General features: G+C 44.4%; 1 protein-coding gene across 1 annotated transcript in view; it reads right to left on the bottom strand.

The window, feature by feature from the left end:
* The window catches only part of Tdrd1 (tudor domain containing 1), a 41,337-nt gene extending 16,675 nt beyond the window's left edge, over nucleotides 1–24,662 (bottom strand). The window contains exons 1-16 of the mRNA XM_057778099.1: nucleotides 24,481–24,662; nucleotides 21,877–22,210; nucleotides 18,684–18,742; nucleotides 12,800–12,944; nucleotides 11,172–11,277; nucleotides 10,426–10,489; nucleotides 9,463–9,567; nucleotides 9,096–9,278; nucleotides 8,501–8,644; nucleotides 7,814–7,985; nucleotides 6,795–6,881; nucleotides 3,625–3,792; nucleotides 3,436–3,543; nucleotides 2,102–2,272; nucleotides 826–1,068; nucleotides 332–469 (exon numbers count right to left, since the gene is read on the bottom strand). Coding sequence (XP_057634082.1) covers nucleotides 332–469; nucleotides 826–1,068; nucleotides 2,102–2,272; nucleotides 3,436–3,543; nucleotides 3,625–3,792; nucleotides 6,795–6,881; nucleotides 7,814–7,985; nucleotides 8,501–8,644; nucleotides 9,096–9,278; nucleotides 9,463–9,567; nucleotides 10,426–10,489; nucleotides 11,172–11,277; nucleotides 12,800–12,944; nucleotides 18,684–18,742; nucleotides 21,877–22,210; nucleotides 24,481–24,624 — 2,371 coding nt within the window. The 5' untranslated portion in view covers nucleotides 24,625–24,662. The remainder of the gene's footprint in view (nucleotides 1–331; nucleotides 470–825; nucleotides 1,069–2,101; nucleotides 2,273–3,435; nucleotides 3,544–3,624; nucleotides 3,793–6,794; nucleotides 6,882–7,813; nucleotides 7,986–8,500; nucleotides 8,645–9,095; nucleotides 9,279–9,462; nucleotides 9,568–10,425; nucleotides 10,490–11,171; nucleotides 11,278–12,799; nucleotides 12,945–18,683; nucleotides 18,743–21,876; nucleotides 22,211–24,480) is intronic.
* Nucleotides 24,663–27,800: the final 3,138 nt, after the last annotated feature.

Here is a 27,800-nt window from a genome sequence, read left to right on the forward strand (position 1 = left end):
CTGAAGGAGGGAAACGCAGGAAACTTGCGGGACACTGGCCGACATTCTCCTCCTTTGCTGATGAGCTGCCTGCTAGGCTGACCTGTGACCTTTACATGGCACTTCTGTTACAGCATTGATCCCTACGAATGTGACAGCGATGTTCAGAGACATGCTATGAAATCTGGAGTGGTCCAATACCCGGAGTAGGAGCTGTTGGAGGGCATGAAAGCAAACTACGTGGAAGCACATTGGAGCTCCTGCTTAGAAAGAACGCTGCCACCATGCCCGAGTGCACGGCCCAAGTTACCTATTTACACCCTGGAGAGAACACAGACAAGAACCCCCTTACCATCGTCCTTGAGAAAGTGACAGTAAAACTCTCCAGGGCTGTACATCACGCAGACCACCACATCCATGGTTTCATCCACGGTGAACTCAACCCACGTCCACTCCAATGACTCAGCTGTTTCTTCTGTGGCCAAGAGAACTGTGAAAATAACCGAACACTTTGTAATAAGAAGAGACATAGTTGGGATGAGGGAGCTGTCACAGCAGAACTGTGGAAGAATCTGGAAAAGCTCCATTTCCGCTGACATTTGGTGAATTCATAGGAAGGTGAACCCTAAAATTCAAGACTGTAATTAACCTTATTGCTTGAGGGACCGTCCCACGTTTCTGACTAACCAAACTTTCAACACAAATCTCTGGTTACACATCTGGAGGCATTCATGTGACTGCTTAACTAAGAAGGCACTCAAACATCGGTTCTCTCGAAATCCCGGCCCGTGAACTCACAGAGCTGTGGCATCCAGCCTTGTACTGTTTGCTGGGCAGTCTACTTACCGCTGGCTGTGTGCACGCCGCTAGTTTTGTCTGCCACTATCTCCTTTTCCTCAACAGCAAAGCCTGAGTCTATGAGAGCTTTAGAAGCACTGAGGTGAGGTACCACAGACTTGTCTACGAGCTCCACCAGTGACCTGGTCCCCAGCATGTCCACCACTCTCACGGTGACCATCTTGTTCTGGACAATCTTTTTCATGAAACAAATAGCTTCTGGAGTCCAAATTCCTAATGATGGCTTCACTCCTAACCAATAATTGTTAAAGGGATGTTAAAATAATTATAAAACAAGTATTTTTACATTAAAATTCATTTCCTCAAAGTTAAACAAATCTATGTCAAACATTGGGACCAAAATGTGCCATCTGAACAGCAAGATTTTATAAACATGAAAAATAGAATTAAAAATTCTTCTGTACCTCAATGTAAAAAATATTCCATCCACAGAAAATGCACAGAAAGTCAAGTCTACAGAGAAAGCAAAACTAACTATGCCTGGGAACAGGCTGTCCTGTAAAACATGAGGTCTTGGGGTATAATGGAAATGTCCTCAGACAGATCCTGGTTATTGGTAAACAATCCAGTTAAGTTTACTAATAAACAAACCTACTGAATTTTATACCTAAAACAAGGATTCCTACAGAATCCAAATTACAGCTCAATAAAGCAATTAAGGTAATCACAAAAGTATAAAACACGCCAGGAAAAAATAATGATCTTACACCTTAACATGTGAGGCTGCTGTTGTTGCTGTGTGTGTTTTAATACAAAGCAACACTGGAAGGTATTCATAAATGAATAATTCAAAAGTACAGCTAGAGTCAGTACAAAACTAAAGCTGAGTAAGTGCCTCCCCCTTCATCTCTCCCACCCATCCCAGCCTATTAATGAAGCACACTGGACTGACTGGACCTATTCAATGGGAAGTACTGCAGAGGTGTTTCTGGAGCACAGATGTGTGGCAGGGTTCACTCCTTCCTGCTTTTCTGAGAACTGCACAAGTGAACTCAACCCTTTCGATACAACAGGAGACAGTATGTCCCACAGACACAACAAAATACACACTCATGGACACCTTAGCATCATCTGGGGGAACATACCCTCTGGAGGAAGCCCTTGATCCTAGGGACAAGCATCTATGCAGTGACAGCTATGCTTGTGACCTCGGTTCTCACTACTCTAACGAACATGCCTCCTTGCCACAAGAGCCTTTTCACATTTCCATTTTCATTTTTAAGTTTTAACATTTAAAGAACAGGAAGACCACAACATTTCATACCTGCCAGAACACAATTTAGGGCTTGCATCGGCAAGTCCAACAACTTTGGAATTATGGGACAAAGTCTTTTCAAACTAAGAATTTCAAAGTTTCCATAATCAACATAGCCAACCAGGACAGATTCTTCAGAAGCATAGGCCAGAATGGAGGCACGATACCACTGGTCATCCTCTGAAACAAGAGAGAGTCATCTCAGACACCCCACAGCCTGCACAAGTGCTCCCTGACCAGAGATGGCCTCATACACATTCTGCTGTGATTGTAAGCGCTCAGGACACGTGCTCACTAAACACTGCAGCTCTGCTCAACAAAACCAAAGCATTCCCAAAGTGGGGCCACTGCGATCCGCTTACTAATCGCATTGCTTTTTCCTGTATCAAACACCTGATAAAACAATCTAAGGGAGGAAGGATGGACGTGCTCATGGTATCAGAGGTGTCAGTCCCATCATGGCTGGGCATGAGGAGCCGGCCAGCTCACACCCTGGTGTGAAATCCAGACAAGCTGACAATGGAGGTTAACATTATGCTACTGCTTATAATATCATTATGGATTTTTATCATTTGTTTCTCCATTAGCTAGTAGATAGCTCCTAGGAGAGAGCACATGTTTCAGCCATGTGAATTCCCAAGGAACATCAACTATTTGCTAAGGCATCAAATAAGGCCATTTCTAGAATACTTGCAGCAGGATGAGTTAAATGGATTCCAAATGAATGAATGTACCAGTGGCTTCCCCACTCTTACTATTCGGTGAGCTAGCTGGGCTGCCTTTAAAGAGTAATAGCCAACAGGGAGGTGGTGGCGCATGCCTTTAATCTCAGCACTCGGGAGGCAGAGACAGGTGGATGTCTGTGAGTTCAAGGCCAGCCTGGTTTACAGAGTTTCAGGAAGGCTCCAAAGCTACAAAGAAACCCTGTCTCGAAAAAACCAAAAAGAAAAAAAAAGAGTAACAGAACCGGGCTTCTACAAAGTAAAACTTGTGTAGCCACAAAAGGTCAGGAGGGCGCTAGGCCTCAGGCCCTCTTCTGTTTCAAACAAAGCTCATAAAGAGGAGAGTGGGAGGCTCTACATGCGACCTTCGTGTAAGCTGAACTCTAAGTACAAACAGTAAGTACAAAAAAAAAAAAGTTTTAAAAAATTACTTTACCACCCGAGGCTCTTAATGCAAACTCTCTGCCCTCCCATGCACCACAGCATGCTGCTTGGATCTAGCTTGACTGGGCATGCTTAGGAACATAATTGGTGCATGTTAACACTCAAGCCTAAGTGCGGCCATTTGATGTGAATCAAAGATTTTGATTTTACTCAGCTGCACGTAAAACACGCCCTCACCTGAGAACTGAGCACAACACACATCCCCGATGGTTGGATAGAAATCAGAGCGTGGAGTCATCTGGCCACAGTACTCGCTGAGGGATTCCTGCAGCTCTGCAAGCTTGTCTGTGGACACAAATCACATCTTAGACACAGGAATGCGGGTGGTAAACGACGGTGACGGCACCAACTAGGAAACTGACTCACGGCCGCTCTGCAGCTGCTGGCAGAAGAAGTCCTCTGGAGTCTGAATGTGCGCAACCACTCCACAGAACTCGTCACCCACACTCAGGCTCAGCACTTTGGGGATCAGGGCGTTTCTGTCTATCACAGTCTTACTCTCGGGGGTCACTCTTCCAATGTCCTCAGAAGCACCTTGTCAGAAAGCAGAAAGATGCATTCTGGACCTCAGAGGGAATCAAAGTAGTAACAAAATAACAAGGAAACCAAAAACATTTGAATTACTCTAAAAGAAAGATTGAAATGGGGCAAACATTGAGTGACAGCAGCCCTGGGTGAGGAGGGAAGCAAGCACTCCGTGGTGGGCCTGCAGCTTCTGTGTCACCAAAAGTTGGAAGCATCTGAAGAAGGAAAACCACGGCATAAAAGCATCAGATCTAACTAAAGGGTTGTCTAGTAAAATATTAAGAATCTAAGGAGCTCAGGGAAATAGAATTTAGAGTCAGTTCTATCACCAGGTATCGAAGAGACAGAAGAACACACTTTAGAGTGAAATGGAATCCCACAAAAAACTGTTACAATATACTGAATTTAATTAAAATTATGCTTTAATGTGCATTAGTCAGTTCAAATGAGCAACAAGTGACATAAACACCACACGGTGGGGGCCCAGAGCTGACTTCAGAGCAGGAGCTTTGAACACCATGAAAACTACTCAGGAAGAAAGGTAACTCCTAGGAATAACAACAGAACAGGCAGCCTACAAAACTCCCATATTCTCAATGGCTGGATAGAGTTAAGACAAAGACATCATGACATCAACATATCAGATTCTGCAAGACAAACCAAGACGATGGTACTGACCAGAAGAAACCCGAGGTCGGTCTCACTGTTAACTCGGGTGTGCAAATCAGAAGATGACCAGTTTGCAGAATGAACGCTGCCAAAGACCTGTCAGGTCCCACGCTGACAGCTCCAGAGCAGAAGAGCCTGCCATCTCAGACTAACTTCCCACAATGCAGTGCAAGAGATTCTAGAAATGAGGTCAAAATTCCTCTGAAATGGATAGTTTCCCCAAACCAAGGTAAATGCCAGTGATTGCAAAATGTAACAAAGTAAATATTAAAAATATTTTATGTTTCAGAAAAGTCAAAATATAAATGAAGACTTGGACAAAAAAACAAATTCAATAGGAAAAAAATAAACTAACTGTTGTTGCACAGAAGAGATGAAGATTTGCCAGTTTGGGGGAGCTCCATGACCTTCGGCATCTGCTGCCCCACATTGACCAGGCATGGTGAGTGGTCACAACGACTATAATGCTCCCCTTCAGGTATCTGTCACGGGCTCCTAGGAGCTCCCAAAGCACAGGCTGAAAGTCTACTGTGTGGCATCTGACATGAAAGGAGCTGATTAGGGAATCTCTTCCAAGTCTCATGTCCTGCAGGCAGGTGAGTCTTCAACAGGAAGCGCAGAGACACTGCAGCGGGGGCTGACACCAGTGTCTCTGGACGGAGAGAGTGTTTTAGTTAGAGTCTCTACTTCTGGGAGGAGACACCATGGCCAAGGCAGCTCTTACAAAGGATTTAACTGGGGCTTGCTTACAGTCTCAGAGGGTTAGTCCATGATCCTCATAGTAGGGTGGGGAACCGTGGTGGCATCACAGCGCTAGAGAAGCAGCAGAGAGAGCTACGTCCTGACCCATGGGCAGAGAGACAGCCTAGGCTGGCAAAGTTCATCTCCAGTCACACTTCCTCCAACAAGGCCACACCTTTTCCTTCTGCTCTTTTCAGACGGTGCCACTCCCTGTGAGTAAGCATTCAAATATATGAGCCTATGGGGACCATTCTTATTCAGTCAACCACGGCACGGTATAAAGGTGTGTCAGCCTGGCCAGGCCAGGCACAGCACAGTTTGAGGTCTTCAGGATGTTTAGCAATCTTCTACCTCTTTTTCTTTCCCCTTCAGCAGGGGCATTGCTCCACACTGCAGTTACTTTCCCAGGCAAGAGTCAGATGGGGTCCACTCAGCACAGCTGAGACTCTGATCCACTGTTCACATTCTAAGGTAAGTTCCCTCTCCTGCACCTTTTCTTGACGGTCAAGTTCAGTCACACCTCACTTTCAGTTTTTCAGACCCAACCATGTCCATTTAAATTGATGCCTTTTATAAATGTGCTCTTTATTCCTTGGAACAAGGTCCATTGTTGTAAAGCATTCCTCAAGAGATGGCCGTAAGGGAAGAAACATGGATGAAGGGACACAAAAAGGTGTGTAGGGATAAAAACCAGTAAGAACTGGTAACTAAGTAGACAAAGGTACACGACAAGAAGTGAGATGGGGGTGGCAGAGCTCAGAGTGGTTCAGTCTGAGTTATGTCTGCACCCGAAGAAGCAAGTGCCAATGAGCAAAGAGAAGTAGACCAGAAAAGCTATGCTTATGAATAAGTCATGAAAAATGCTCACGATAAATTTAATTCTCCTGTCAAATTTGATGTAAACATGCACATATACAGCTAATAAGTGAAAACTAAAGTCTTAGGAAATAGTATCCTACTACAACAGAATTTCAGAGATCTCTTGATTATTTGTAAAAACTCAGGCCAGGAATCAAATCGAAACTAAGGCAGTATGAGCTAAAACATCAACCTACCGTGCCGCTTAGAGCCCTTAGTGATGATCACATTAGGACTCATCTAGGACAGACTCAGGACAGGAGGAAAGACTGAGATCAGGCGATGTGTTTCTAAGAGAACTACCCTAACGTGACATTTATGGAATGGTCCCAATGATACTACCACCGAGCCTGCCAGGGGATGAGGAGGACACTGCGGGGGGGGACAGGGAGGACACTGCCGGGGGGGGGGACAACGAGGGGGAGGACAAGGAGGACACAGAGGACACTGCCGGGGGGGAGGGGAGGACACTGCCGGGGGGGAGGGGAGGACACTGCCGGGGGGGGGGGGGACAACGAGGGGGAGGACAAGGAGGACACAGAGGACACTGCCGGGGGGGGGGGATGACGGACGGACGGACAGGGAGGACACTGCCGGGGGGGAGGGGAGGACACTGCCGGGGGGGGGGAGGGGAGGACACTGCCGGGGGGGAGGGGAGGACACTGCGGGGGGGAGGGGAGGACACTGCCGGGGGGGGGGGGGGGGGACGAGGAGGACACAGCTGGAGTCACCTTTATACTCACTTTGGTCCACACTTTGCTTCTCGGAGTTGTGCACATCTGGTTTTACACCATATCCCATTTCCACAAGGACGTGGTCCAGCTGTTTTCCTAAAGGTGATGAAGAAGAGACACCTCCACTGAGACACTGTCCAAAGCGTCACAGGCAGAGGAAAGTATGAGAGAGGTCAGCCATGGATCTCAGATCTCCTAACCCTCACACAGGCTTTGCTTCACCAGGCCCATTATTACAGGCAAAAAACACTCAGAAAAGCAGTTCATAAACTGAAACAAAAATTCCCAATCACTTGAGCAAAAATTTCCTGACAAGATTTATCTTCAAAAGTCTGAATGATAAGAAAGTTAGTTACTAGCTCAGAAGCACATTTAAATTTACCACTGTCCATCACAAAACACGAAAGGAACGAGATTTTATGCCCAAAGCATATCAGCCAACACTGACAGGGACTCACAACATGACACACACGTGTCTGAGGAACAAAGACAGGTTATACACTAGATTTCAACAGGCAAGCTCCTGCTCTACTCAGTCACATGCACAATCCCTTCTCTGAGAGCACAGAGACAACTCCTTGGAGACTGAGGCAGAGAGAATTAAAGTGGGAGGAGTCACTGGTCAAACAGATAAACCACAAAGGAAGGGCAGGACTACAGAACACACCCACTCTCAACTCAAACACAAAGTCCTAACTTCATACATGCTGTGAGGGCACGCCAAGAAAATGCATGGGGGATGAGAAGACTCAAAGCCATTCATTAATTTCTCCTGTGACAGGGTAAAGTCATTAGCAGACATTATAATGACTATATTAAAAGGCTAATAGCATAGTTACCCCATGTTAGCCCAAACCTGGCTTGCTAAACCATCTAATTCCACAGAGCTTTGACAGACTGCTAAAACAGGCCCCTTTTTCATCACACTGGGGATAACTTGAGAGATGTTACTGGGCCTCATGTCCATGGTTCTGCTGTTCCTCTGACAGATGGGAATAAACAGCATGAAAGACAGACTTATCTCCTACCTGAACCTTCTAGAACGACATCAACGGCATAGGTGAGCGCCCCCTCTTCCAGCACATCCATGATCCTGACTAAGCAGTACTGCTCCAGCAGCAGAGCCTTGACAGCTGTGACACAGTCCTCGCTCCACTCACCCTGGGCTGGGAGGACGCCTGCCACAAAGCACTTTATGGCCTGAAAGATTTTGTGTAAATTACTCAAAGGATCAGTATTTTAAAATGAAATTTTCTAATTATTTAAAGAGTTTTTAAAATAATTTATTCAATGCCAAAAAGAATCATCAAAAGCCTTCAATAGTAACCAGGTAAACCATCTGAACTGTGGTTAATTTGACCCCTTTTAATGCCTCTACTGACAATGCTAACTGTTGGTAACTGATGCTTCAGAAATAGATATAACAAAAAAATTACCTTTATTATATATCAATTCTGCCTTCTTTCCAATAATATATAGAACAAAAATGATGGATTTTATAGAGTTGATAAGATGTTCCTGTAAAAGTTACTCACAAGAGATGCTACTTAGAGAAGGGCACCAGGAGAATCCAGCTCTAGGATACTCATCCACAGTGTCAGAGACAGGACAGTGGGCACGGTGACACAGGGAGTCAGCAGCAAATGCTGCCTCCATGACAATACAGTGACTGTTCCCTGGGGATGAGGACAGGAATTTACAAAGCAGAAACTCACAGAAGGAGGAAACAAGTCAATGCTCTTGCTTAGCTGGTGAATCCTGTCCATGGGAATTACTTCTTCATTTCCATAATCAATGTACAGGACGTGTGCCTTCTTCTGGAACTCATCAATACCTCGTATTACTGCTCTGTTCCAGGTCTGCAAGGGAAAGAGGCAACATTTGGCTTTAAAACCCAGTTTTACAATCCTGATCTAAGAAACCGTCAACCTAGAGAGGAGGTAAGCAAAAGGTTCCTGTTTCAAACTCTGTAGGCATTCAAAAACTCAACATCCTTCGAGGAGATATCCCTAAAGCAGTCTAATTAGGACAACTCAGAGTTGTTCTAGCCCAGAGGACTATCACACACACCTCAGCTCCACACAGAGGTGCAGCTGGGAAGGCCAGCCAGCAAGCAGTGCAGTCACGTGGGAAGGAAGCAGCAGAGGCTGCTGGGCCAGTCCAGGGAGGAGTGAGACACGGGTGACCCAAGTTTGCCCCTAGCTAGCTCTTGTAGCTTTAATAAGCTTTAGTCTTCATGAAGTGGCCTCAACAAGGTTACCTTGTTGAAGCTGAAGCATCCTGTTAAAAATTCAATCCGTCAGTGGTTACCTGATCAACCGTGTACTTGGCAACACAAACTTCCCCCTCAACCGGAAGATAACCATCTTCAGGCACCATATCTGCATATGTCTCCTTCAAACTTGCAGACAGTTGGCTCATGTATTCTAAAACCTCCGAAGAATACAACTGGACATAAAAGTTACTTGGGTGCTTGAATTCAGTAACTGTGCCCTTCAAAGACAGAAAAAAAAAAACACCAAAACAAGTTCCTTCAATTTTATACCTAAGAGAGAAAAGTAGTGCATAATGTGCTTAGTTATGCTGCAAACTAGAAGTTAACAGCAAACAAGGCATGGAACCCAGAAGCTCTTTAGATCTCCATGTAAACAAAACAAAACAAAAAACAGCAAAATACCTTTATTTCCATGGTTTTCTTGAGTTGCAGACTTCTCAAATCAGAAAGCATCACTCTCTCAGCACCAGCAGTCATTTCTTTAGTAATTCCCAGGGGACGATCAGTCTGCTTGGAGAAAGCACACAAAGCTGTGCCCACAGACAACTGTCGATGGCACGGTGGCCACCAGCCCTTCCTCCTGGGGGTGTCAATAAGCAGTGCAGGCGCTGGCAGGGCCGCCAGCAACTCCACAGAGCTACCTTCCACAGGCTGGGCACACAGCACAGGGCTCCAACACAGGAACATGACTGACAGCAAAAATAACCTTCAGGTAGTTACACAGATCAATCCATGCAACATTTAAGAATATTTATTCCAGTGTTTGAAATAGACTCACTCCACAATGCAGGCTGGCCTGAAACTATGTAGCCTTAGCTAACCTAGAACTCAAAGCTGTCTTCCTGCCTCAGTCTCTCAAGTGCTGGGTTTGCAGGCATGAGCCACTATATCTGGTCATATTTAAAAGTTAAAATGTTTACCTGTTATATTTTGAAATTGCTGTAAAAAATTTTCAGTAGAAGGTAGCAGCAGCTACAGAGAGATGAGAATTCTCTATGAATACGAACAGGACACAATGGTAGTAAAAACGCTGTGGTCCAGATAGTTCCCTAAATGGAGGAGCGCTAACACAGGAGAGACCCACGGACGGAGAACCTGAGCTGGCAGGGCCATAAAGCACAGGCTCTGCAGTCGTCCTCACTCTGTACAGGCACAGGACTGTCTGGAGAACATTTGGGGGGAAAGACTAGAAATAAACAATCCTCCATCCCACCCCACCCCACCACTACTGGGTATGGAATTAATGGGGTTTGGTTTTGTTTAGAAATAACTACAAGCATGGCGTAGATGTTCAAAGTACTTTGCTTGCTAAGTCTTCTTCATAAAGGAGGGTTATTTAAAATTTAATGCCAAAAAATATCCTACCTCATTTTTCACTTCAGTGGTCTTTGTTTCAAATGGTGATTTATTATCTTCCAGCTTGTGCAAACTGAAATAAGACAGCTGATTAATATATACAGTTCAAAGAAAGGGGTCATAAATCTCAATTTCGTTAAAATTCTCAATCAACAAAATTTAGGAGGTCAAAAGCTTGCAGAGAATGATGTTGATAGCAGAAAGCAGCAGAACTGAGATGCCCAGGAAAAGCTCCACCATGGGTGTGTGCACCACATCTCCTCTAAAGACCCCAAAAGAGAAGGCCTAGAGCAGCCTAGGCTTCCGGGTCCTTGTCTGTAGCATGCACACAGTCCTTGCATCCCACAGAGACTGCTGTGTAAACTTGGCCACACCTCCTGAGGCACTGTGAGGCTGCAACGCTATCATGCAGAACACACACAACAAGTGGGTGCTGTGAAATTCTAGCCATGAGAAATCCACTCGAGGGGCTGGAGTCAGCTGAGTGGTTAAGAGCACTTGTTCTTGCAAAGGACCCAGGTTCAATTCACAGCACCCAAATGGAAGTTCACTACTTCCTCGCACATCAGACACACATGTGGTGTACAAGCACACAGAATAATAAAATGAAAATCCATTGAGGTTCTAAACCTTGCTGGCAGGGGGTGGTGAAATAACACCACGCACAGAGCTTGGGCTTGCCTAATTCATTAAATCTTCGTCCATCAGAACAACATGTGTTCACTGACCCACAGAATGGAAGCAGCAGTGCTCACCTCTGCTGCACCGGTCTGCAGATGGTGCTGTGGGAAGACCAGTCCCTCCTCTGGCAGGCTGTAGAGCAGTAGTATGTCTGCTTGCACTGGGAACACCTCAGCGACCCTGAAGAGCACAGTCCGTCTCAGTTAAAGAGCGTGGCTGCAGAGACACCTCAGTGTGATGATGAGCAGTGGCTGCTCTACCGAGGACCCAGGTTTGATTCCCTTCATCCACGTGGTGGTGGCTTACAGCCCTCTACATAACTCCAGTTCCAAGGGATATACTGCCCTCTTCTGGTGTCCTCAGGAAACGTGTGTACATGGAAAACAGACACTTAAAAGGCAAAATGCCCCTCTCCCCCACACAAAAACCAATCCTTTTCTTAAAATGAAAGAAATACACACAAAACACTGATGAGCTGAGGTTGATCAGGTATCACAATGATAGTCACCAAGAAAGACCATGCAGACCCTGGACTGCTCAGGTCAGGCCTTGGGAGGCCTTTTCAGACTCTCGAATGCAGAAAGAACGAGGGTGAAAGTTGAGTGCAGGCTCAAGCTGGAGACGCAAACATCCCAGGAGAGCCTGGAACACACACTGCAAAATGAGAGATGGAGGTGCAGGGTTGCAGGAGGACATGGCAGGTACAGGAAATGATTTCTCATGTGACATTAAAAACAAAATGGGGAAGCGTCACACAGGAGACACAGGGACACTTCTGAAATAAAATCCTACCATCCCCCAGGTGGAAGAAAACAATCTAAAATTAAAAGACAAAAAGATCTTAAATGCTTCAACTCTAAAAATGAAAAAAATTAAAAAGCTAAATTTCCAAGTAGCCAGTAAGCTTATGGAATAATTGTCAGGTCCTGAGGAGACTACAGACCAGAACAAGGAGCCACATCACCCACCACGGGGAAGGCTTTCGCTAGACCAACACCACCACCGACAAAGACACAGGGCGAGCAGAACTCATGGCCATGGAAGTGACCTAGGAAATCCTCTGTGGTTCCTCTACCTTTGACTCATGTCTTCTACTCCCAGGTGGAGACTCAGAGGCCTCCACAGCCTGGAACAAAGGGGCTAAGAGCTCTTTTCACCAGAACCAAAAGCTCGACCTGAGTACAACATCTCTTCCCAGGAACAGACAACCTGTCAAAACTCCACATTCTATACAACAAAGGTGTACAGACATCTGTTCATCATAGCAAATAAACTGTAAACCACCATGAACACCATGAGACAGTCATACAATCACTGCTTCTCAACACACACAAATAACTGGGACATAGATTAATCTGATAGCCATTCTAAATGAAATAACACGTAAACAAATGGGCCTAGGCCGTGCAATTCTATTATGTGACACTGTGCAGCACAATTGTCTGGGTGGGGCTAGAATGGTGGGAAGGGACAAGACAGCAGGTTCCTAGACTAGAGATAACTATCTTAAGATGTACATCTGCATTTCAGGACATGTAATAACTGAGTAAGAAAGCAGGAAGAACAGGAAGGAGGAAGAGCAACAGGCCGCTGGAGAGGACGAGCATACATTACACACACCATTACAGTCAGTGTGTTCAGTGCTCACCACAATAAATATAAAGAAAGACCATCCTGTAGGCATCAAAGCAAGCTTACTTACCAAACAGGCCGCAGCGGTGGCAAGTGGTCGACCGAAGGGGCGGTCCTAAAGAGCTGAAGAGTGCTGCATTACTTACAGACAGGGCATTCTCAAACGACTTGTGGGATTTTTTTGGTTTTTCAGGAGACACATTATTGCTGGGCTTCTATGAAGAACAAAGAACAGCAAGGTTAAAATGTCTCCTCAGCACTACACGTGGGACAGCCTTGCTGCTAACAGTGTAGGTAAGACTTTGACAAACAATTGAAACCCTAAACTTAGCACACAAATCAAGCACAAAGTCAACTCTGGCAGGGAGCATAGACGACACTAACTATGCTCAACTGGTAAAATGATGACACCCCCCCACACACAAGTTGTGTAGAAATAATATAAAATTTATACTAACCAGAGGTGTGTACCAATCAAAACTATGTTATGAAGCATTCAATTAACCCACAAGAATGTAAGGGAAACATGGATGGCAGAAGGTAAGATTTCAATATGGATAAATGAGGCATCACTGAAATATATCTTGTATGAGAAATTCAAGTAGTAGAAAGATGGAATATTACCTCATGACTATAAATTAACAGAGACCAGGGGACAATCTATTACTATTAGATAAAAGATTACATTACAAAAGAGATAATTTCCATAGAGGACGGATATGATCAAATGGTCAATCCACAAGACGACCTCACATAGCCCTAGGTTTGTATGGGGTCAACAGCAGAGCTCCTCAATACGAAGCAAAACTGAGAAGAGAAAGGCAGTCAGTGAGACTTAAATGTTCTCTCTCAACAACTGATGGACTAGACAGAAAAACAGCAAGAATCAGAACTCAGCATCACATCAGTCAGCAGGCCCTGCCCAGATGAACCAACAAGGGCAGACATGCCTTCTCTTCATGTGCTAAGCAAACACTAGCAGCAAGCCTGAAACCTGCTTTTAATCAAACTACAACTTGAGAATAAGGGAAGGGACACACAGCTCAATAGTGTGTCTTCTGCGCACACATTCATGAGAGCCAGCTTCCTTCCATCTCCAGCACAAGAAAAGGGGCACGCAGCTAAGAAAGGATGGCTGAACAGAAGCCACACGATACACTCCAGCTGGGAACAAATACTCAGGAGGTACTAAGTTTATCATGCCAAACACTTGGACACTCAAAAACACTCTTTAATAATGTGTGGGTCTCAGAGGACAAGTTAAGGCATACTGGACAGAAAAAGAAATACAAGTTATCAAAAGTTATGAGACACTCTGAAGCTCCATTGAGAGAAAAACCGAGAGCAAAAGCCCCAAGTCAACAAGCTGATGTTTCCAAGTAAGGCAATAAAGTGAAAGACAACTGGACTACACACCCTGCAAGCATCGCACAGCCAATCCTGGGCAGACAAGACTCAGCATACATAAGCATTGATTATACAAGTAACAGGGCCAATTTTAAACATTTATAAACCAAGAACATGTAGTAATTTGAACAGAGTTATAAATATTAATAAAATTCTATCACCGTTTTAAGACCCCCCAAAAGAAATGACAAAATCCAGGCTAATTTCACTAGGGAATTCTACCAAATATTTCAGTAACAAAAATAATGTACAGCTTCATTTTGAGAAAACAGAAGCAAAGACCTTTCTTTTTATAAAGGTCAATATTTCATTGGTATCAACCAAAGAGTAAAAAGTTAATATTTCATAACCACATGTTACAATATCTTAATTGTAGCAAGGAGGCCCCTAGTTAGTTCCTGGCCACTTAGCCTCCAAATAATCACATAGAAACTGTATTTTTTTAAATCACTGCTTGGCCCATTGGCTCTAGCTTCTTATTGGCTAACTCTTACATCTTAATTTAACCAGTCACCATTAATCTGTGCATTATCTACCAGCAAAGTTTCAGCACATGTCTCCTCTGGCGGCTCCATGGCTTTTCTCTGACTCCGCCTTCTTTCTCCCAGCATTCAGCATAGTTTTCCCCACATAGCTCTGTTCCCCTATAGCTCTGCTATCGGCCCGAAGCAGTGCCTTTATTTATCTATGGTGATCACAGCATACAGAGGGAAATCCCACATTAAGAGATTAATGTAATCCACAAAAATAACAGACTAAAATATTTGTTACTGTATTAATCACTACAGTAAATGCATTTGATTCCTAGAATAGATGACTTCAGCAAAGACAAGATGAAGTAGAAAGTTCTGTCATTTCTGCTTCTTAGCAATGAGCTCAAGAACAAATAAATACAATGACTCGAACATTCCTCAGCATAAATCTAACTCAAGATTTAACACACAGAAGCTGAAACCAGCAAAACGAAAGAAATCAAAGACTACAAATGGACACACACATCTGTGGGTCAGAAGATTCAGTACAGAAAAGGTGTCTAACTCTATCAGATGATACATTTGATGCTATCTCGTCAAATCAGAGCAGTATTACTTTGTAGATATGGGAATGAGAGTATTCTAATCAGTCTATTTAAAGGCAAAGAAACTTAGAATCTTGAAAAGCAAAATAAAGTTGAAGTATCAATGCAATTCAGGACTTATCTGTCTATGTGACCATGGTCCCAGCAGGAGAACAGAGAAAAAGTGGAAAGCAATGAAGAACACAGATTCTCTATGGCATCTATAACTTCAAAAATATCCTCAACTGACTTGACTACTTTGAAGACAACCAAGAAAAGCTAGCCTTCCCACAAAGAGCACCCAGGACAACAAAACAGCTCCAAACAAGACAGAGAGACCACAACCCAAGTTCACTAAGCAAAACTGAGTCAGAAGGGATTAAAATATAAAACCATGAAACACTCTCAAGAGGAACATGCCTAAGTTATGTACAGTAGCAAAGAGTTTGCACCCGACACACACACACACACACACTTGGATTCTGAAGCATAAAAACAGTTTTAAAACTTAAGTTAAAAAACATAAATGATCCAAATAGAAAATGGAAAAAAGACAAACATTTCTCCAATGGATATTGTACACTGACTTTTCACCAGATAAAATACTAAAAATCCAGCCCAATCTCTAAGGAATTACTCAGAGAGAGAAAAACCTGTAGTAGAATTCCTTGGAGAAAACATTCTCAAAATGACTATAGAACTCGGATAGCCAGGGTTGAAGGAGGGGCAGGTGATGTGGGATTCCCCTCTATATTCTGTGAATACCACTGGTTAATAAACAAACTGCTTTGAGCCTATAGCAGAGCAGGGCAAAAAGAGCTAGGCAGCGGGGGAGGCAAGATGGGGGCGGACTAAACGCAATGTGGGGAGAAAGAAGGCAGAGTAAGAGAGAAGCCAAGGGAGCCGGACAGAACTTTACCTGGTAAGCCACAGCCACATGGCAATACATAGATTACTAGAAATGGGTTAAATTAATGACAGTTAGCCAATAAGAAGTTAGAACTAATGGGCCAAGCAGTGATTTAATTAATACAGTTTCTGTATGGTTATTTTTGTTCTGGGCTACCAGGAAGAACAGGCAGCCTCCTACAACAATTGGCACGCCAACATGGTGGACTATGACTAAAATCCACTTGAAACCTGAGAGTGTTTGGGAAGAAATTCTAGGCAGAAAAAAAACAAACAAACAAACCAAACCACCCAAGTTAAGCACAGCTTAACACTGGGGCTCCTTAAAGAGGGGTTTTCCTGATTCAACGGTAACAGAAAAAAAAAAAGCCATGCAGTTTAGAAAGGGCACCTTTCTGGGCTGTGCTGCCAGTGTGAACTCTGGTTCTTTCAAGAGGCCGAGCATTTGAATGGGGTTTGTGGGCAGTATGCTGCAAGTTACCTGGTGGCAGCATGGACCAACTGGTTACCAGAGTTGAGGTGGTGAGGATGGCTCCCACCCAGCAGTCTCAGAGGCAGAGAATGGAGCTCCACCATGTCAGACTGGGCAGAGCCAAGGGCAAAGCACTCTTAGAAGCACTTAGCCTTTTAAGAAGCACTCCTGGACATATAAGAATTACAGATACACAATAGGACAGATTCAGACATAAAAGACCTCTAAATGATTCACAGTGTGTTTAAAAAATGTACACAGGCTTGGGAGAGAGAAGACAGTAAATGTTAATATAAAGGAGCACAGACAGCCATAGATTAAAGGAGTAAAATAATCGAAAAATAAGTCATGTAAAGATGGAGAAATCAGAGTCCAGATTATGTATACTATTGTGTTTTCTTTGAATTTTTTGACTGTGAAGGAGCCAAGTACAGAGAGACACTTCATTGTATGGGCTGCTAAGCTAAGCCAACATATATACCAACATATATATTTTAAAGGTTTCTTGAGTTCAAAATTTGGGTCTAAGAATTTGTTGCTTTGGAAAAGGGGTGGTTCTTTTGTTTCTACAGAAGATGAGAACCTGTAGATTAATTCTAGATTAATCAAGACCCCTGAAAGGTCATCATGTATACCCCCCAAAATACTTCACCCAACAAAAAGCAGGAAGCAGTTTGGAGATAACTACACCCATATTCTCAAATATTGTCTATAAATGTTTACATTTAAGGGGACATATGCTATAGAGATTTGCATTGGTGTGGATCTTGGTTTACTGATGCAAATTTTAGCTCAATTCTGTTATATGTATATTTCTGCTCTTGATTAAAGTATTGTTTTTGTGTAGCTCATATAAAAATGTAATGTATAATTAAGAAGTATAGGCTAATAGATAATTATCTATAATAGTCAAGCTTGTAGTCATGTTAGTTAGGTTTTCTAGATATATAGAGATATATTTCAGTTAAATAGGTATTCTTCAAATATTTCAGAAACCTTCAGAATATGGCATTTAAAGATTTAAGAATTTAGGACTTTTCATGACAGCAAGACACATCTGCTCCTAGCAGCACCAATTGCTTCAAGAGGAGGATGGGCATTGAAGAAACTCCTTTAGGAGTTTGCTATCCATTTGGGCAAGAAACTGCTCTTGCCTGGACTGCTTGATGCTATGCTGTATGAACTGGACATGCAGGACCCATACAGAAATGACTTCTGAGCTTGCCTAAAGGTGAGATAATCCTTTGGGATTTCTGCTTCATGAAAGAGTCTGCCAGAGATTCTGCAGGACATAGAAGAAAGTGACTGGCAAACTGCCAATAGAGGAGGCCCTATCTTTGAAATTTCCTGCTTCATGGAAAAGTCTACTGGATACTATGGGCCTGTGGGCTAAATATTGGATGCCCCAACGATACAGAAGACCTTCGGGTGACTGTCAAGGCAGCGAGATGTCGCTCTCACTTCTAGAGTTTTAGAAGTTGCTCATATGTACATTATGTTTACTTAGGTAATAGTATACCCTTCTGGAGTCTTTGATGGAGTTGAAGAATATATAATTATAGTTTTCCTTAGTTATGATGAAAGATAAAATATATATAAATATATTTAACTAATTTTTGCTTGATAACTGTTTTATGTAATTTTACTATGTTAAAATTTAAACCTTCCTTTTTTATTTAAACAGAAAATAGAAGGTGATGTGGAATTCCCCTCCATATGCTGTAAATGCCATTGGTTAATTAATACAGTTTCTATGTGGTTATTTTGGTTCTGGGCAGCCAGGATGAACAAGCAGCCTTCTACAACAGGCGGGGCCTCTGGAGGCCACCACAGAAAGGCATATAAGGGGCCCTGCAATGATAGCAATGGTGTCTCTCAGTGCAGGCTGTGACCCTAAGGTCACCAGATAAAGGTTACACAGAACCTCACTCTAATTCCTGCCTGCATGTGAATCTACAGTTACCTGGAAAAAGAAAAAAAGAAAAAGGAATTTTCCCTAAGAAAGATTCTAGGTTAGAGAAAAGCAAACGATCTCAGACCCTAAGAAAAAAAGAAATGCCTCTTTAGTAGTACAGTCCAAAAATATCAGGATGGAAAAAAGAAACTTACAGTTTTTACTTGCTTGGGTGGTGAGTTGTTTCCAAGACTTAATGGTGACACTGGGTTCCCTAGGAGAGGAAGAACACAATTCCCAGTAAATGTCAAATAGTTTTCACTTCTGATAATGTAAAACAGTATAACTCAGTGAGGCCCAAACATCAACTCTCTCCCTAACAACCTCCTAGCTACGCTACAAAAAATGTAAACATCTTTTTTCGGGCAGAAAATAAGCATTTGCTAGAATCACAGGTGTGCGTATCATTTCCTGACTACTGCTTCTCCCACTGAACTTTTCTCCAGTCAGAAAGTAGACATTCTTACACCTTTCCAACTCCACGATGTTGCAGTTTTTAAACGAATGACCTAACACGTCAGCTGGATTCCTATACGCTCGCTCGCTCCTCTACATACAGTCACCTGTGACATGTTGTTTCTATGTATCTCAGAAAAATCCAACCTTACAGACAGGAAAGGAGCATCAAGTGATCTCAGATAACTTAATGCTTTTCCTCTAACAGCATCAACACTCAAGTGGCAAATTAAGAGCTGGTGCTAATACACAGGAGGATTGAGTAGGGAGTAAAGGTGAACGACTAACATTAAGGGCCATTTGAGGGGTTGGATGGAAACCCACTACTGTCAAAGCTTCTTAAAATATACACACATATGCAAGAAACTGAAAAAATAACAGGGAGGAAAAGGAAATGCCCCAGCGTTCCCCAGCAGTGAAACCTCCTCCTCCAATGCCAGGAATGGATGCCATCTAGCTGACTGGTTGGCCAAAGGTACGCCACGGAAAATTTCCAGACATTTCAGGGCACTGCTTAGGTGACTGGTTAGCTCTACAGATGGTAAAACCCTACTACTACTGAACACTTACACATCACCGAGCACTTACAAGTCAAGCTGGTGCCGAACTACAGCCTTCACCCTACTCACTAGTGCTCCTCTGCCCATTACCACAGGGGAAGGCAAGCCACCAGTCAGCTGAAAACCCTGATGTGATATATTGTGAGAATAACCAATAACTACTCTGATTGCATGCAAGCCCACCCTATGAAATGGAGCCCGTGCTTGACACTGCTGGGGTGGCCAAGAACCTCAAAAGCCCATGGACCTAGGGGAAAATTGTTCTACTGTTTTATTGTTATGCTGAAGGAGCACAGCAATAAAATGACTCAACATTCTGCTACACCTACAGACCAGTGTCTCAGCCACCACCAAAGAAGCCCTGTACAGTGGATGTGTACTAACAGAGCACCCCACAACGGGCAATGTGCAGAGGCTTTGAAACACTGGGTCCTAAATGGGATATCTTTATCAAACTCCTCTCCTCAGGGCTCAGATCTATAAGGAAGAGGAAGTAAAAAGATTCTAAGAGTCAGAGGGGATGCAAGACCCCAAGGAAGCATTGTCTTCCAAGTCATAGCAGGCTGACACATGAACTCAGATTGTGGCAACATTTACCAGGTCTGCACAGGTCCAAATGGATGGGGTCTCAGCACCAAGACGGGGAAGTGAACAGGATCCTCCATCCCTAACCAGGAAGCTACCTGCAACTGACGCCTATTTACAAAGGATCTGACTGGATAACTAACCACATGCAAGGGCAGCCCCATGCCTATTGCCTAGCAGTCATGTCAACACAAAGTGAGTTCTCTGGTGTGTGTGTAGATGTTTTCTCCTCCTCCCGTTGCTGATGCTGCTGCTGTGTGTGTGTCTGTGTGTGTGTGTCTTACTAATCTTTTGATTGTACTTTATAGTTTCTGATTTTGTGGGTTTTTTTGAGTTTTGTGTGTTTCTTGTGCTTTTTCCTTTTTAAAAATCTCATTTACCTGTTTTCTAAAGAAGTAAGACAAAGAAGTGTGGAGTTGGGTAGGTGGAAGGATCTCGGAGGAGTCAGAAGAGGGGAAACCATATTCAGAATGTTAGATGAAAATAATTTAAAGTGTTATGTTAATACAGCCTGGAGCCCCAGACCACGTCAGTAACTTCTACATTTGCATTAGAACCAGTGATTTGACGGGGCGGTGGTGGCGCACGCCTTTAATCCCAGCCCTCGGGAGGCAGAGGCAGGCGGATCTTTGTGAGTTCGAGACCAGAGACCAGCCTGGTCTACAAGAGCTAGTTCCAGGACAGGCTCCAAAACCAGAGAAACCCTGTCTCGAAAAAACAAAAAAAAAAAAAAAAACAAAAACAAACAAAAACAAAAACCTAGAACCAGTGATTTCAGCTCACACATCTGTGGCCTGTTGCCACTGGAGAACACTGGCTTACTGACTTTCCGAGAGCTGTCATAAGTTGACGCGTGAACATGTCAGATGTCCATGCACAATGTCAGCATCAACATGCATGAAACTTGAGTGCAAGTACATGTTCCCGAGATTGTAATTTACCTAAACATTTTTTTAACTTGGTGTAAAATATTTTCTGTTCCCTTGTAGTAACAAACTAATTCTGAGAAAACGTTTGGCAAACAGCTAAGTCTGAAGGCGGTCTGACCCCCTTTCAGGTCGCAGTCCTAGGCTCCATCCCTCACTGGAAAGTGAGAACAAGCCTTCCTTCCTTGTACAAAATACAAAAAAAAAGACACCTCTACACAAACATGGTAATTTTCACTGTTCCATAGGTTTTTTTTTTTTTTTTTTTTTTAACAGAGCTGGCATTTCTGGGTTTTATTAGTTTATGGCAATGAAAAATTCAAGGACCATTAGCCCAGGCTGGTGCGCTATGAGGTGAATGCAGTTTACACATCCTTAGTTTAGACTTAAGGGCCACACTGGACTGGATTAGCACAGCATTGAAAGATGCTCATACACTAAGAAGTTAAATCCTACCAGGCCCTCCTCTCCTTAAAGAGCAAGCTCAAAGCAAATCACGTGAAACTATTAACATCCTAACTACATATCTGAGGGCTACTTTGTGCAAGGTAATTTTAAGTCAACTTCACGATTCCCATTCCAAACCAGCATGAGTCAATCTCTCCACATCCCTGAGGATCATCTGTAGCCGTTCCCTCCTGTGAAATCTTTTCTGTGTTAACGAAGCCAAGGACACTACTTGGGATTTGGTTTCCCTTCTAAATAATGACTAGGTGAAAGAACTCTTCTGTAGTCATTTGGCTGCTGTTACCCCACTGACATTCGCTCTTAAATAGTCAGAAAATCCACCAGAATCAAGTAGAAGAGCAGATCGCACTCACCTGTGGGTACTGTCTTCCTGTCTCCTTTGGACCCACCTACTTCTCCATTGATACCAGCAGGGTTTGAAGAGACCACCGAATTGTCTTCCTGACTAGCTAAATACTGTTTGCTTTGCTCACAAATCAAGAAACTGTTATTTTTATTTCCACTCTCTGGGCTTTTCAGCCTGAAGTTGGGGTGGTTATGCTGTGCTACAGGGCTTCTTAGTAAATCCTGTGGTGGAAGCTTGCTTTCCTTTTTCTCAAAATTAAATGGCTCTGCCATTTTACAAGTAGAGGCTTCCAAATTACTTCGTGGAATCATATTAGGTGGCAATTTAACATTCACTGAAGTCTGGGGAAAGAAATACATTCAAGAGGTGAACTGAACTGTGAAAACAGAGTAAGTCCAGGCAACTTCTTTCAAACATTATATATCAGATAATTCCTATAAACAACACCCAGCAGACTTTACGTTGCTATCAAAGTCTGGCCTACAGTAGCACATAAACATGTCTCTATAATTATAAAATCCAGGCTTGGCAGATCCACTTACACCAACTCAAGGGCAGGAAAAGCATCATCTCAGAGATCCACACCATTCCTTACTCTGAAGTCCCAGGTACAGAAAGACCCTTCACAATGGAAAGCACCACTTCCTGTGGGAAGCCTCCTCCTTCCTAGTGGAGAGGGATATGGTCTATTGCTTCACTCAGGTTGTCACTGTCTTATGCCATGCCATCTCGAGCATCACGAAGTTCCACTTTACCCAAAAGCCCTGGCTCTCCCACCTGCCTCATCATCTGAGCCATCTTTCTCAACTCCTCTCAGCTGACCTCTAAGCTCTCTGGTTTTCTTAAGCATTCCAGCTGAAATTCATAAACTGAAAAAAAATGAATTTCTTTCAAGGACCTATGTATGTATATTCCTCTGAAAATGCGAGACGCTGCAAGTTTCCACGTTTCGTGTCTCCACGGGCCCGGGAGACACAGCTGTAGGACACTGCTGGCTGGTTTTCCTGTCACCTGTACTCATGGCCTAGACGGAAGCCCCTGGAGTACAGCAGAGTGGCTGTGCCGTGCAGGTCAAACTGCCTTTTCTCCAAAACCTTCAAAGGGAGAAGCCAGAAACTAAATGTCATTTACAGTGGCCTTGAACAAACAGACGGCAGAAAAATGCTTGAGTCCTCAAACTCCTATTTCATTTGTTTTAAATTAGATGTAGTTTAATACAATCCTAACAATACATAAAAGATAATGGACTTGGAGACCATGAATACAATCCAGCAACAGAAAAAGTTTTATGAACATGCAGCATCTAAAACACTAATCCAGATTCAAATAAGCAAATAGCCAGCAGTACTTCTGATAGACTTCCAAGTGCAGTAGTACTTCAGTGGTCTTCACTGTAACCTATGCTGTGACCCATAGATCACCCCAGGCACCCCAGCCCAGACTTGAGACTTTTTCTCCTCCCAAGCTTGCTCCTGCCTTCTTGGTGGCCTTGTGTATTTCAGGAGAGACATCCTACGCAAAAGGAAAGGCTGTTTTAGAGCTGCAAAATTCGATGGCTCCGAAGAGCCTGAGCTCTGAAATCAGATGCAAGCCCCGCTTTCCTCATTAAGTAATACTAGTTTGCTCAAATCACTTCATCTTTCTAGGATTCAGTGACTCTGCTAACTTTCTCAACACTAATCATGAGGATTAGACACGAGAGGGGATCTCAATCACCCAGGTCAAAGAAGGCTGCTTTCAACACCCTCCTCCCCACAAAGAACAGCAAACAACTCATTTAGGATAAGGACACACACGCACACAGAGAGCAACCACTCCAGCACAGATACACACTCCTCCAACCTTTCTCTGTGCCATGAGGATGGCGTTTGCAACATTTTGCTTGCTGACCTTAAACTTGCCATCCTTCTGCCTCCACCCCAGTGCTGGTAACCCACCATGCCCAGGGGAGTTCGCACGTTTAAAGCACAAGTAATCTCGGAAATACGGTAGATTTTTTCACTTCTAAACATAAGTGACCGGAAGCTGAACAACCTGTCACCCCTCCACCCACCGTACCTGACTCGAGCCCAGGATCCAATTGAGAATCCGGGTCAGATACCTAATTAAGCAGTTCCCGCGATGTCGGGGAAATAAAGACACCCGAGTTGCTTTAACTCTGGAGGCTCAGTAAGAGAAACTTACAGCTGGGGCCCTAGAAAAGTCTAGTGCCAAGATGTCGGACTGGTACACAGCGGGTGCGTTATCACGCCTATTCGGCCAGCAAAGGCCCTCACTTAGAACCTGATAGCCCTGCAGCTGCTACAGGAGGCAAGAGGGTTTAGGCAAAGGATCTAAGCAGTCCTAATAGCACTCCAGCTGCGGCTTCAACCAAAGCACTGAATCCATGAGTCTTTGGGGGGGGGGGGGTAAGAAACGCGACCCAAACAGCTTTTGGCACAGGGCTGTTTCCAAGCCTTCTCTGCTCACACCCCAGTTCCCGGGCCCTGGCTCCCTCAACCCAGACAGGATCCACCCACACCCAAACCTCTCAGCTAGGCCCGAGGGTCGCCTCTGCCCTTCCAGCCTCTCCCCTGTGCCCGCTCAACGCCCGCCCGACTTAACGCCCGACCTCAACGTCCAGCTGCCAACTTCCGGCTCCCAACGACCCAAGCCCGAGGCCCATCTTGACGCCGCGTCCTGCACCCTGGTGTCTAGGCCTCCTTCCCTGGAAAGGGCCGAAAGGGCCTCTGACCCCGACCTGTCTCTGAAACATGGTGGTGCTGGCGTTTGCCACAGCCCGAGCGAGGGCCAGCAGCTCCACCCGCACGCACGTACGCACGCCCTCACCTCGCTTTGGCGACCCAAGGCCGCCCTCGTGCCTGGCCCGCGCCTGCGCAGTCCACGCCCACGCGCGGGGCTCTGATTGGAAGCAGGTGCTCGCGGTGGTGCAGGCTCAAGCACCCGGGACTCTTCTAGCTTTCTCTAGAAATGTGTCCCCGGAGCACCCGGGGCCAATTTCGAGAGAAAAGTCTGCCCTGAGTCACCTGGGTTGGCATTTTAGCGTTGTGAGGGTCCTTCCGTTTTCCAGCCTACTCCTTTGCGCCTGCCTCTACTGGGAAACTAAACACACCAGCCCCAAGGCCCCCAACTGAGGGCTCGCTTTTTGGGGGGAGGAGATGGAACTTTACTAACAAATTCATAAGAACAGCATTTCCATGTGCCTGTCATCCACTTTCAAGAGAATTCGTTGTCAATCTTGTCTGCATTTTTAGCCCAGCCACTTCTTGAATGTTTAAAAGGAATGCCCAGATTTATCAGTTTACTCTTTTTACATTTGTTTGTTTATTTATTTATTTATTTATTTATTTTGTGCCATGGCACATATGTAGAAGTCAGGGGACAACTTTTGGGAGTCAGTTCCCTTGTTTTGTTTTTTGAGACCGTGTCTCACTATGTAAGCCCTGACTGGCCTGTTGTTTGCTATGTTGACCCCGCTGTCCCTGAAGTCACCAATGATTCGCCTTCTTCTGGCACTATGATGACCAGGCTGGCCATGAACTCAGAGCTATTCACACGACTGTAGCTGGAATGCCGAGTTTAAAGGCATGGGCTATTGTTAGGTCCCAAACCCGGAACAAATGACTGAGATACCTATTTAACATATCAAATTGGACCTGACCACCAGGTTCTCCCAATATTCCTCATTCCCTACGGGTATGCCTAGCATACCCCATTCTCTACTCTAAATTTCTACAGCCTAGGGGCTGGGCTGCCCTTTTATGTAATCAAATCATTTCGGTCACCCAGTCTTTTGACCACCCTTTACTCTCTTGATTTCCTGGCTCCCCCTCACCCCCCATCCCCTTCTCTCACAAGGTCCCCACTCAGGGTCCTGTTCACTCTGGACTCTCCTAGACGTCTCTGCCTCTGGCTGTGCCCTCCCTCAAATCAAACAACAAAACAAACAAAAACAAGAAACCCCTCTCCACCATACCTAGGAGCAGTCGTGTCTTTCCTTTTTTATTTATTTTTTATTCAGCTGCCATGCCTGACATTGCCCTTTTCATCTTTAATAGATTACTTTTAGGATAGTTTTACCTTTACAGAATGAAAAAGAAGCGGGTTTTCATGATGAAGTTACATCCAGTTTCTCCTGCTAGGATCGTGTTAGTGGGATAAGGTCTTCCCTTTTAAGGACCCATTGACATCAACCGAGGCCCATAATCTATTCAAATCCCTGCCTTGCTTCTATCTATTCTCTGAGCCAGAACCCAACATTCCCGTTAGTTATCTTTCCATCAGCTTTCTCCAGACTGGCAGCTTCCGGGAGTAGTGAGCAGGTTTTTGGAAGCATGCCCCATGACCATGAAGTTTGTCTGATCTGAAATTTGTCTTGTGGGAGCCCACGTGTGACTCAGTTTCCATCTGGAGTCATTCTGACTTAAAGAAGTCATTTGAGTTCAAGCTTGCCTGCTCTGCTTCTTCCAGTAACCGTGAGGGCTGTGAGTAATGTCTGCGTTAGCCCACAGAAAGAGCATTTTTTTTCCCCAGATGAAAGAGCACATTTTTTCTATTAAGATTAGGGCTGGTGTACTCCAGCCAGAGGCACTCCTAGTAACAGATTAGAGGCTGCTTAGCTGAAGAAGATAATGCACCTGCTGGAGCTGCCTCCCAAGGACAGTGCAGGGCGGTGGTCAGCTGACTGTACTCCTCTTTGTTCTGCCTTTTGGCTGTATTTAGTATATATGCTGGCCGAGAAATAAACTTGGGGCTGTTTGGTATTGGCCTCAGTCCTCCCAGTCCACCCTATGTTTCTGTCTTCATTTCTCTTGATCTAACATTTCCTCAGCCCCAGCGTCCCCTCTCAGGGAACCCCCATCTGATGTCTGCCGGAGTGGGCTCCGACAAGTTCTCATGATCGGGAGAGAGTATGAGTTGTTTGGAAGACCATGGAGGCAAAGTGACATTTTTATTGTAGGATATCTGTGGGACACAGTCAAGAGACTGAGGCATGGTGAACAGTGCCTTGGGGAGCTGTGAGGGAGGCTCCAGGAACAAAGGCAGAGGGCATTACCTCAGCTGCACTTTGTTCCCTGGATTATTCTGGGACGTGATTTTGTGCCTCCTGTGTTGTTTTTTTTTTGTTTCTTTTTTTTTTTTAAGATTTATTTATTACATATACAACATTCTTTCCATGTATGCTTGCAGGCCAGAAGAGGGCACCAGATCTCATTACAGATGGTTGTGAGCCACCATGTGGTTGCTGGGAATTGAACTCAGGACCTCTGGAAGAGCAGTCAGTGCTCTTAACCTCTGAGCCATCTCTCCAGCCCCTGTGCCTCCTGTGTTAGACATTCACATTCAATTTATAAGGCATGTTTGTTCTTGTTAGACACCAGAACATAGCTGTGGAACCCAGTCCGGTCAGTGCACCCCGGCTCTGGATATGGCCTCTGCCTTGCTTTCGTGCTTTCCCAGATAGAATCTACAGTACAGTACGGGCCAGGCATTGTGTTCAAATGGTCTGTCCTGAGAGAGTTCTGAGAAAGGGCTGTTCGGTCGATATGTCTGTCTGGCATTTATTTACGGGTTTTTCTGATCATCCTTCTCTGAATGCAAACAGCCTTCCTCGGACCACTGCTCTGTTACGTTTGTGTATAGAAGTGCACTGCAGCCAAAAGGAAGGTTGTCTGTTGTGTGAATTTTTTACTGTTGGCTCTTTGAGGGGCCCACTACCAGCTCCCAAATAAATCATACACCGAGGTTTATTCTTAGTTATGAATGCCCAGCCTTAGCTTGACCTGTTTCTTGCCAGTTTTTCTAACCTAAATTAACCCAGCTACCTCTTGCCTCTGGACTTTTATCTTTCTGTTTCTGTACACTATCGTTTACTTCTTTCTCCATGGTTTGTTGTGTAGCTGGGTGGCTGGTCCCTGGTGTCCTACTCTC

The sequence above is a fragment of the Chionomys nivalis genome, chromosome 8 (genome assembly GCF_950005125.1).
Source record: "Chionomys nivalis chromosome 8, mChiNiv1.1, whole genome shotgun sequence".
In the NCBI taxonomy this organism is placed as follows: Eukaryota; Metazoa; Chordata; class Mammalia; order Rodentia; family Cricetidae; genus Chionomys; species Chionomys nivalis.